At 50.7% G+C, this 11609-nt stretch overlaps 1 protein-coding gene across 1 annotated transcript in view; it reads right to left on the bottom strand.

Annotated features, from left to right (window-relative positions):
- Positions 1-4036: 4036 nt before the first annotated feature.
- Positions 4037-11609, bottom strand: part of TINAGL1 (tubulointerstitial nephritis antigen like 1) — a 47242-nt gene continuing 39669 nt past the window's right edge. Inside the window, exons 11-12 of the mRNA XM_060258214.1 lie at positions 10682-10727; positions 4037-4930 (exon numbers count right to left, since the gene is read on the bottom strand). Coding sequence (XP_060114197.1) covers positions 4787-4930; positions 10682-10727 — 190 coding nt within the window. The 3' untranslated portion in view covers positions 4037-4786. The remainder of the gene's footprint in view (positions 4931-10681; positions 10728-11609) is intronic.

Below are 11609 nucleotides of genomic sequence, written 5' to 3'. Positions count from 1 at the left end.
GAAATAATGAAGGATAGGGACACCTTCTTTGGGGGCTCATAGAATTGGACCTCCCTGGACCAATCATTTTGAAACTTGGAGAGTATTTTGGGGAGAAGGAGTGGATGCTATGCTGAAAATTTGGTGCCTCTACCTCAAAAAACAGGTCTCCCCAGAGCCCCAGATACCTGTGGATCAATTCTTCATTATACCCTATGGGAATCATTCTCCATAGGGAATAATGGAGTGCCCAGCAGACATGTCCCTCTTTCTCCCCCTGCTTTCTAATGACCCTGAGAAACCAGGAGATCCCCTGCCCTCACCTGGGGACTGGCAACCCTACTTAAGACCCAATTTAAACATGACTGTGGTGCATAGCTGTTTTTGCACAAGCATAACTCAATTCCAAGGAAAAGCTGTGCAAGGGTTGAGACCCATAGAAAAGGGCTTTTGCCAGTGTCACATTTAAATCAAAACCCTTGCTTTCCATTTTCACTCAAGGCTGTTCACCTTGGCCCAGGTTGTTCTGCTTTGGAATTCGGAGTAGAGCAAAAGTGACCAAGACCGATTTCCCACTAGCCTTATGCCGCTCTCACTCTCCTCTTCTCTGCAGGGTTTCTGTTGGATTTTACACTATCTGCCCCAGGGCTGCAACTCACTCTGCCTTTTTTGTGCAACAAACAAGATCCTCTAAAAACCAGTTTCTGTTTGCTGTGCAAAAAAGGTGAAGCAAGTTGCAGCCCCGGGAAATCCGACGGACGCCCCGCAGAGGAGTGTGAGAGTGGTATAAGGCTAGCAGGAAATCAGTCAAGATGTTCCTCTGCATAGCCGGCCTCCCTGCACTTTGAAAGCTAACATGGCAGGCAGAAGATGCCTAGTTTAGCCACCTCCTTGCCTTGTTAGTTATGAACTCAGGGGGTGGGGTGTATTCAGCAACATTCCATCGTGTGAGATTTCACCCGAGGTCTGCAGCGGCACAGCCCAGACGCAGGTTTATTGGTTTAGTGAGTCCAGAAAATGGCCCCCTATGCCCATCTACCCGTTCAGTTCGGCTTTGATCTTAGCGTGGTGTGGGTGTGTGAACACACGCCTGGATGACCGCACGTTCTGGCGTCCCCACCCTTTGTGAAATTGCTGGCTCAGGCCCTCAGTCTAAAGCCCCAACTGTCTCAGCCACGCGTGAATAAGCTGCTCATCAATGTGCACTTTCCCTCTCTGCTTCTTTAACAGGAATAGGGGCAGCTCAGTGTTTACAGGCTGCCAGTGAAGCTGACAGGACCGGTTGCGACGTCCGGCTAAGCCTGGCCCTTTAAGCAAGCGGCAGATTCTTCACAATGGGCCCATTCAGCCAGGGTAGGGGATTAAGCACCCAAAGACCCTCACATCCTGTTCAGGAGGCTGCAGGATAGGAGTTAAGACCTGAAAGAAAGGGATGGGGGTGATCAGCAAGGGGAGGGGGAAATGTGCCTTTTAGCCCAGATCATACACAGGCTAGTGCACAGCAGAGCTCTCTCCATGTCAGCAGAACTTCATAAGCACTCTTTGCAACGGATCTCGTGAAAGTGGGGGGGGGGGGCAGGATTAGTATGCATTTGGACATGGGGAGGCCAGGGAAGAGCAAGGCCTTTCTGTCTTCCAGTTGTGAATGGTGGGAAATTGGCATCAGGGAGGCACTGAATCCCCTGTAGCTTGCACTGGCGACCTAACATTTAGTCCAGATAGTTGCAGGCAGCCTGATAGAGTCAATCATTGGCTGCACTGTCTCCCTTCACCCACTCACGTGTGTTCTCAGGTGGAGTTACACATGGCATGGGACACAGGAAACACAGCCATTGTCTCCGCAGAATTTTCCACCTTGTTCTTGAATTGCACTGCGCCATTCCCTCTCCTGCTTACCCAGGAGCTGTGAAGCATTCAATATAAGATCAAGGCAGCATGGCAGAAGGCTTAGAGAGTCAGATGACGACCGGAGAGATCGAGGTTCAGACTCCTGGTTGACATGAAATGTACTAGGTGACCCGTGGGCTAGGCACTGTCTCTCAATCTAACCTACCTCACAGATTTGTTGTTGTGAGGATAAAACAGAGGAAGGGGAAGCACAGTATGCCCCTCCCCACTGTTGTGGAGGAAGGACAAAGTAAAACTACAGTAGAGAGATAAGTGTAAGTTAATGAGACATTGCAACTCTTTCTCTTTCAGCAGGCTACTGTTGTCAGAGTAAGGTTTCCAGCTCTGGGCTGGGAAATACCTAGAGATTTTAAGGGTGGAGTCTGGAGAGGGGAGGGGCCTCAGCAGGATACAATGGCATAGAATGCATCCTCCAAAACAGTCATTTTCTCCAAGCGATCTGATCTCGGTAACCTGGAGATCAATTGCAATAGCAAGAGTTCTTTAAGTGCTACCTGAAGTTCGCAGCCCTATCCCCAGAGGTGGCCTCTCGCTTCAATCTCCATTCACAAATTTTGTGGTCTTCCGTCATTTCAAAAACTCACAAAATTGCCTTGTTTTGTGACAACCAAAATGAATACATATGCATCCCTTGTGCAATCAGCAGGTACCCAGAAATCGGCCTCCCCCAAGTAAGACTGCAAGGGTGCGGTCACACCTACCATTAAAAGCGGGTGTATAGCGCTCAAATCTGAACTGCTGAATATTGAATCGATGCAGGGCAGTTCAGACGAGCATCCAAGAATGTGATTCATTCTGTTATACGTGATCAGACATCCAATACTATCACGCTCCTTTCTTGGAGCATGCGTAATCAGATGGTGATTTCTGGGAGGGGAGGGGGTACATTGAACATGCGCCCAACTGTTTGGAGCTGGGAAATCAAAACTTTCTTCAGAGGCAGGGGGGAAGGGCGAAAGTTTCCAGAATTAACATTGCTGATCCAAGCCACGGAACTGCCAGGAATTATTTTCCTAGAAATTGGCAGTGACAATGATATCTTGAAAAAAAAAAATTTCCTGTTCTGAATAGTGGGATAACGTTTCCCCCCTCCCTCCGATCCTGTGTTGATTGGAGAAGCAGAAGCATCACCTCAGATTCCCGGATGATCTGGCAATGCGCATGCCTGCTGGGACTTTCTTAAAAAAAAAAAAGGTGAGAGGCAGTACCGCACGTGAGCTGTCCAAACAACAAAAAGCCGATCTTGTGCCGCTGTTTTGAAAAAGGGCCGGACTTTATGTACTGTCAAATTAATGCGCCATTCATGCGTAGCAAGCCTGGATTAACCCGGATGACGCTCGATTGCCAGATGTGGCTGTCTGAACGAACACATTTAATCCGTCAGCCAGACGGAGCTGTGTCGTCACTAATGGTACGTGTGACCGCACCCCAAGATCTGTAAGTGAGCCTCCAGTTCAGTTTCCCTTCATAAATTGCAACAAAGGAGGTGGGGGTGATTTTTTGGAGGCTCCAGGGCTAAGAGATAACCCTCTGGGGCAACTATTTGCACTATTGCCTGTAGTGTTTGGGTACATTTCTCCCTCCTCTGGGGGAAATATTAGCTTAGGAGGGGGGAAGGCATTTGAGGTTTAGAAATGGTATGGGAGTGAAAAACAACAACACCCACCCCCTGGCCCCTGTGCTGCCATCTTAATCCAGAAATGGTAATGCAGCTATTTCTGATGGGAACATGTCCTGGAGGCCTAGTCACAGATCTGCTATCTTTTCAGCATTGACCTGGAGCACTATCACAGGTTTGGATATACAATTGCTGTTTTGGCACTTCTACCAGTCAGGAATGGAGGAATTAAAAATACATCCCCAAATGAGACAAACTCTGGACTTGTCTGGAAAAGCCTGCACTCTTCTTCATACCTCTCTGGACATCTGGACATCATTTCCATTTCTGGACTGGCCCAATGCATATGGAATGCCCTGTACTAGAAATGCCTGCAAGATCCTGAAATTGGCCACTGCAAACTTTTTCTCTTCTGGCTTTGCTGAGATGATTCCTGTTTGCCTGGATATGCCTGAGAGCTGGAATTCCTCCCCTGTAGGTTAGGAAAGAGACAAAAGTAGGGACAGAATGGCTAGGACAGAAGCAACCACCTCAGAGAGTGAAAATTTATGCTAGGCAGCTTTGAGGCCTGCTAGGTCTCCTGTGGTCTCCATAGGGACTGGCTTGTGTACATGTGTGAGGGAGGGCAGCTAGTAGGCTAGCCCACCCTACTTGAGGTCAGAAAGGTTTGTTGTGAGAAGCTGCCGACTCTGGTTTCATTGCCAGGGAAAGGTCTCCATAAAAGAGGCAGCCATGGTGAAAGGCCAGGTTTGAGGATGCTGTAGTTCCAAAATGTCTCCTGCAAAGAACTGGTGAGGTATGGAAGAAAGTTCTGGAAACCACAGGAATGAGAGAGGCTGAGTTCCCCTTCCTTGAAGCATGGAGTTTGACTTGGCCTGGCTGCTTGAGGCATCTTGCACTTACCCAGTCTTCAAGCCATTTTGTCCATGGCATTCCTGGTTCACTCCTGATCTGTTAGTTCCTGCTCTGGGATGAGGGGTCAGATATGAGGACCTTTCTTGATCCTTTCCAAGGTTTCCAGGAATACCCTCAGTTACAGCTTTTTGAGTTCTCAAGGAGCATCCAGCTGAAGTCCCTGACAAGTCCAAGGCCTCAAAGGCAGTTCTAGGCCTCACAAAGTCCTGTGTAGAAATCAGATTGTGCTGATTTGCTTTGGAGACAGACATGAAGGTGAGAATCAGCTGTGTGGCGGATCTCAAGACTTTAGGGAGAAGGTGGTGGGCAGGGGTTACAGAAGGAAAGAAATCTGTGCTGGTGAGCTAACACAGGGTGGGTCCCTTTTCACTTTTTGTGGTGCATGTCCTCCATTCCAACACGGCCCCAGACACCCACTACAAAGGCCTCTATCTCACACTCGTTTGTGCCACGGGCAATGCGGAAGTAACCATGTTCGCCCCAGTGCTTTCCCCAGGAATTAGCAGCAATCTGAAGGCAAAGAAAAGAAAATCATGATAGTCGGTGTAACATCAAAGTACTCCCCAACAAGCAACATATAGCATTATACAGTAATATATTCATATACATTATCAACTTGAGGCCATAGCAGTACCAAATATAGCTGATCTGGTTGTTGCTTTTTAAAAGAAGGCTGAAAAACCTTCCAGAAACATGGGGATGTGGGGCAGCACTCAAGGGGAACGGGCTTCATCTCCCCCACCCCCCGTTTTCCCAGCCCCAAGTAGCCCAGGGGACCTGTGTCATTTGGGAAACTTACAGTATAATTCTAAAGAGAGTTATGCCCATAAACACATGAAGCTGCCCAGTAGCGTAGGGAGGGGGGCGGGTTGCCCCAGGTCTGGGGGGTCCCCGCATTGGCATGGGGGGCCCCCAATGGCCGTGTTTCTGCGCTGCGAGGGGGGGAGAAAAAGAATGGAGGCGCCCGACAGCGAGGGGGAGCGCGCGCGCACGGCGGAGGAAGGGGGTGTGGCGGGGAGGGGCGGGCGCACGCACGTCGGGGCTCCTCGTTCCCTTCCCTTCCCCCCTCCCCCTTTTTTCCCCCCTCTCTCTCACGCAATCGGGCTGAAAGCGCGGGAAAGGCGCGTCGCTTTTTCTCCTCCCTGAAGGAACAAGGGCCAGTTTCCTGGGGCTCCTGCAGCGCTTTGGAATTGAGACTCCCTCTGCCTCGCAGGCCTCCTGGGAAAGCGCCAGGCCAACTGCCCCTCAGGCTTCCATCCCGGGTGGGGTGGGGGGTCCCCCCTTGGGTGGTGGGGGGGGCTGCTGCGCGGCTCTCTGCCTTCTGCCGTCTCGAAGGAGTGCGGGCAGCCCTCAGCCTGTCGGCAAGAGCCAGAGGCCGGCGGAGCTCTTGCCCTTTTCTGGCGCGGAGCCCGGGCAGCCCCGCTTCCTGCGCCCAGAGCCAGCCTCGCCGGGCGGCTGCCCATCCGAGAGACATGGCAGGGCAACTGGGCCCAGGGAGGAAGAGGAGAAGGCGGCCTGGCCTGGAGACCACGAGCCTCTCCGGCGGCTGCTTCCGGCCTGCTCCCCCGAGCGCGGCGGCAAGGGCAGCTCCAGCCCCGGACACCCCAGCCCCTCCTCGGCCGCCCGACGGAGCCGCTCGAGCCACGTGCGGCGGGGCGCGGGAAGGCGGCGCTGCTGCCTGGACGGCTCCCCACCCCCCACCACCCCAGGCACCTGCGGGCGGCGCGCGGCTCTCCTCCTCCTCGTCTCCTTCCTCGGTGGCCGGGCGGGCTGCGCGGCAGAGAGCGAGTGGGCGGGCGAGCAAGCGGAAGCCCCTGGGGCTGGGCTGGGCGTGCGCTGCGCGGGGGCACCTCCTTGGCACGTTCCGCACCGCTCGCCCACCCCCGCCGTGCCCGGGCAGCCTGGGGAGAGGAGGGGGGGGTCTTCCTTCCCGCGCCGGCCCCGGAGACGCAGCCCTGCGTGGCGGGGGCGGCCAAGCTAGCAGCTGGGGCTTGCAAGAGAGCTGGGCACGTCAGGCCAGGCCAGCCTGGAGGGGGATTCTGGAGCAAGCAGGGGCCGGGGGAGGCGACAGGCCGTGTGTCTGCTTGGCCTTCCTTCACTGCATCCGCACAGGAGAGGGGTTCTCTCCCCCACCCCCACCCATGCAGGGGTAGCCAGGGTTTTAAAAGTGTGGGGGGGTGCTCCCTTTCCGTCCACGGTGAGACTTGCCACTTCTCATAAGCTTTCTTCTGGCAAAAAGGGGGGCAGGCTGCACCCCTGAGGGCCCCCTGGAAGTCAGGTTCCCCCTAGCTCCGGGGCCCAGCAGAGCCACTGAGCTAGGGGCTGCTGGCATGGGGCAGGCAAAGGCACCTGCAGGAGACTGGTGGGCTCCCAGCCACGGTGTGGGAGGGGTCTGGCATCCCTCCTGACCTCCCCCTGCAGCTTGGATCTTGCCTGCGGCGCCTGGCTCCAGGAGGGAATGGGTGTCCCTTTCGCTTAACTGGGGCAAGAGCACAGCAACAGCCCTGGTCAGCGAAGCACAGGTGGGAGTCGGAAACCCCTCCCCTGCTGGAAAAGGCATCTGCCAGAGTGGCCCCATCCTGAGATCCTGAGGGTCAGGGGATGGCACTGGTGCTTGGCAGATCGGAATGCTGCCCTTTTTCTTCCGTACATTTTAAAAAGAGACTGTAGCTGTCCCATGCCAACTCTCCTCTGAAGGAGGAGTTCCAAAGCACAGACACTGGCCAATAGGAGCTGTAGATGTCCTATATGAGCACCCAGGGATTGAGAAGGCTTCCAGCAGGGGGCAAGGTTCAGTGCCATGAGTTCAGGCACCATAGCACTTTTTACCCGGCTGCTGCAACAAAGAGCCACTGGCCTTTGAGCATCCCTTGTGGCTGCTGCCAGAGGGCAGGTGCCCACCCTGTCACAGCCACAAGCTGTGGGAGGCAAGAGGTGCGAGAAGCACCAGTGTTCCTATGGCCAGCCTCACAGCAGACTGCTTCCATATACACAGCAGCACGTCAGGACAAGAGAGGACAGGCTGCTTCACTTGTCTTGTGACGGCAGCTCCAGTGAGAACCTCAGAACGACCAGGAGCTCTTCACTTGGCCATCATTCCCTTGCACAACAACAGTCCATGTCCTTCTCAGTTTGTGTCCCTGCCCACCAATGGCACCCAGAGGCCAAATAATTCATTCAAGATAACCCAGAGAACTTGGAAACAATCAGAGAGTCAGGGCACCTTCACCTAGCTGGGGACAAATAAAGCATTCCGGTAAAGCCCCTTGGCCTCTTTTTCAATGCCAAGGGTCAGTCTTGTGAATGTAGTTCAAATGAGCCCCAACGTCCTTGAGTCCCTCAGATCCACTACTGTCAGTTCCCTTCTTGCCATCTGTGGCTGGGAGAAATGCTCTTTTCCACCAAAGCACATGCTGACTTCTCAAGGGGTTCTGTTCTCAGGTGAACTTTTGAGGTCTGAGTGATGCCAGGGAGGGGCAGACAATAATAGAAGAAGAGCAGGTTCCTTCCTCTACCCCACTTTTCTGTTACCCAGAGGAGTCTTGGAGCAGCTTCCAATTGCCTTGCCTTCCTCTCCCCACAACAGACACCTTGCAAAGCAGGTGGGAGCTGAGAAACCCAGGACTGGCCCAAGGTCACCCGGCTGGCTGCATGTGTGGAGGAGGAGGAGGGGACAATCAAAGCAGGCATCTACTGCTCCTAACCTCCTGGGGGAGAATGCCTTTGGCCTCCCTAGGGGTGGAGACCCTGCTCTGGGAAGAAGAGGGTGAGCACCAGTGTTCCCTCTAAGCGGAGTTAGCGTGAGCTAGCTGCTCACAGATTTGCAGCCTCCAGCTCCCACCTTGTTGTCTTAGCACAGGAAGGATGCTGGTAACTTCTTGCTGGTGACTTTTAAGAAGGCTTCTCAAGCAGAAGCTAAACTATATTTCACTAATCTATCTTTCTAGCACTGAAATACAAAGAGAGACTCCTGAATGCTTTTCAGAGGGTTTTTTCTAAGCATTAGAATTCCCCTACAGAGAAATCAGATACAGGGAAGTAGTCTCCCAGCCAGGAAGTGCCTGAAAGTTGAAAGGGCAACACCATACTCTTAGGTTAGCTTATCTACATTACAGCTATGGTATAGAGATATACTGAGTCTCAGCCTTGCCTTACATATACATTGAAGTGCTTTGAGTAAATCGAAGCTATATGCACCTACATAACAGATATAGCCATTTAAATTATACAGCCATATATAAAATCATATAGGCCTGTCCTTCTAAAAGGATAGGAAAGGCCCCTTTTAAGTCCCTAGGCCTCCTAAGCAACAGTGCCAATACTCCTAAGTTGGCACTGTCAGTATAAAATACTCACTGAGCCAGAGATATGCCAAGGAGTACCTGATAGACTACAGTCAAGAGGGCTTCCCGGACCCCATTGGACAGAACAGTATAAAAGGGCAGAGCTACTAAGGGACTTTGGAGTTCTGGCTAGTGGTCACCTGACACTGTCTGAGCTACCCCTCAGATAGCCCCTTAATTGATTCTTATTCCATAACATCTGAAACAGTAATGTGTTACATCTTAACCTGCATTGTGTGTATCTATATGTTTATAAGTTATAGATAAAGAACTGCATTTAACAAATAGCTGACTGGCTTATTCTTACTTATGGAACATCCAGGGATCCCTGGAAAGATCTGATAGTAGCAACTAGCATAAAGGCAAGGGAAATCCTAGCTTGGGAGAAAATCTAAGTGATTAGACGTTCCATGGGGACCTCCTTATAGCTTTGCTTGTTGAAAACCACATCAGTATGCCTGTTTTTGTTTTCCTTGTTTTTCTTGTAAGCTTGCTTAATATAGAAGTCCCATAAGTTCAGGGCACAAGGGGAACAGCTGGGCCAGCAGGCTGCTTGTGGCATTTCTCCCTGTCACATGGTGTGGTGGGGTAATCAGGTTATCAATCACATGACCTAGATCGCACCAGCAGTGCCATCTTGGGGGGGGTGGTGCCGCCCCCAAAGTGACACCACTTCCTGTTCCCCCCCCACAAGTGGTGGCCATTTTGGGGAAGTTACATCACTTCCTGTTTCCAGCAGGGCTCCCTCGCAAGTGGTGGCCATCTTGCGGAAGTGACATCACCGGAAGTGACATCATATCCTGTTTCTGGAGGCATGCACACACATAGGGGGGCCCACATAAATCTTGGGCCCCAGGCCCCCAAAGCCCTAGCTACGCCACTGAAGCTGCCTTATACTGAATCAGACCCCTGGTCCATCAGGGTCCACTCAGACAGGCAGTAACTCTCTAGGTTCTCAAGCAGAGGTCTTTCACATCACCTTTTAACAGGAGATGCCCTTCTAAAGCCATTGAAGACAATGGGCTTAAAAGGGGGTAGCTATGTTTAGGACTGTACTGTCAATGACTACTTACAGGGCTTTTTTTTGCAGAAAAAGCCCAGCAGGAACTCATTTGAATATTAGGTCTCACCCCCTGATGCCAAGCCAGCTGGAACTGTGTTCCTGCTAAAAAAAAAAAAGCCCTGAATACTTACAGACTTCCTCAGCAGGGCAAGTCACAATTGCCTGGGGCAATGACAGGTTGATAAAATGACTTAGTGGGAGGACACTTAAGCCCTGGTTACCAGTGTGCCACAGCCCTTGTCTGAATTGGGCCTCCAAACTCCTGGAAATTCAATTCCCACTGGGAATTCCCAAGGACACGTATGACTCACTTCATAGAAATTTTTTCTGGCTATTCTTAATGTGTTTTTACCAGACTATAATGTTGTACCAGTAGCAGTTCATTTTTACCTAAATGTATCTCCTTCCTTCCTTGTTCAAATTTTTAACCCTTCTCTTCATCCATTATTTGTAACCGCTAAATCTGTTTCAACTAGAAAGGAGAGCTCACACTTTTAAGTTTTACCACAGGACTCACACCTCACCTTTCTACTTCTTTCCCCTGCATGAAATCTACACCTGAAAGATTTGTGTTGAAATTTGCTCACCGCTGCAGCTCGCTCCTGGCCCTTAATCTTCCCCATAAGATTGATTCCCACTGCGTTTTCCACAAGATCTGAAGAAGTGAGCTCTGATATGTCACACTGACATAAATATTGCTAGTTTTTGAGGTGCCACTGGCCTTTTACTTCATGTCTGATAGAAGCATATCTTGTAAGCTTGAGGACTTAATGACATGTGGATCAAAAACAAGTATTCTGCAACCCTGAGCAAGGTTTTTCTGGTAAACTCTGGACCAGAAGTGGCAGCACTCACCCAGTATTTCTGGTTTTGCCCATCAGGTGTTCGTTCTTCTCCCCACCTGTGGCACAAAACAAAAGGAACACATGAATGGCTCAGTTAACCAAAAAGAGGAACCAAGCCTGAAATGCTGGCTTTTGCTCATTGGCAGAACTGCCTATTCTCATATTAATTTACTTGCTCACTCTGTACATCCTCAGAGACCCTGTTGAGTTGCCCCTGCCATCAGAGGCTAGACGGGCGGCAATCTGAGAAAGGTCCTTCTCAATCATGGTGCCAAAGCTTTGGAACTCCCTCCCCAGAGAGTCATCTGTCTCCTTCTATCATTGTTGTCCACCAGTGGGTGAAGAGTTATTTGTTTTGTTTGGCATACCTCCAATAGCTGTTATTGGTTCTCTTCCCTATGCGTGTATGTGTTTTAAGGAAACTTTCACATACAATTAATTATGTGCTTTCAGTCCACTTTCAATGTACTTTAGCAATCCTTTGTAAGTGGATTTTGCCATTTCAACTGTAAAATCCAGTTGCAAAGTACATTGAATGAGGACCGAGAGTGCAATTTTTTGTGTGTGATTATGTGTTTATAGGACTTTTTTTTTCAAAAAGGCCCAGCAGGAACTCATTTGCATATTAGGACACACCCATGACATCACCATTGTTTTGCGCAGGACTTTTTGGGTAGAAAACCCCCAGCAGGAACTCATTTGAATATTAGGCCACACCCCCTGGTGCCACGCCAGCTGGAATTGTGTTCCTGTGTGTTCCTGCTCAAAAATGCCCTGTGTTTATATTTATGTGTTTATATTGTTTTTTTTTAATTTAAATATTTATAATGTAAATACTTTTAAATGTTTGACATGTTTTTATATTTTGTTTTAATGTTTTCCACCTTGGATGCCCTCAGTTGGGTGGAAAGGGAGCATGGAAATGTTGTAAAGGAATA

The sequence above is a fragment of the Heteronotia binoei genome, chromosome 17 (assembly GCF_032191835.1).
Source record: "Heteronotia binoei isolate CCM8104 ecotype False Entrance Well chromosome 17, APGP_CSIRO_Hbin_v1, whole genome shotgun sequence".
NCBI lineage: Eukaryota > Metazoa > Chordata > Lepidosauria > Squamata > Gekkonidae > Heteronotia > Heteronotia binoei.
The sequence above is the reverse complement of the archived record's forward strand: the minus strand, read 5'-3'. Positions and strand labels throughout refer to the sequence as shown.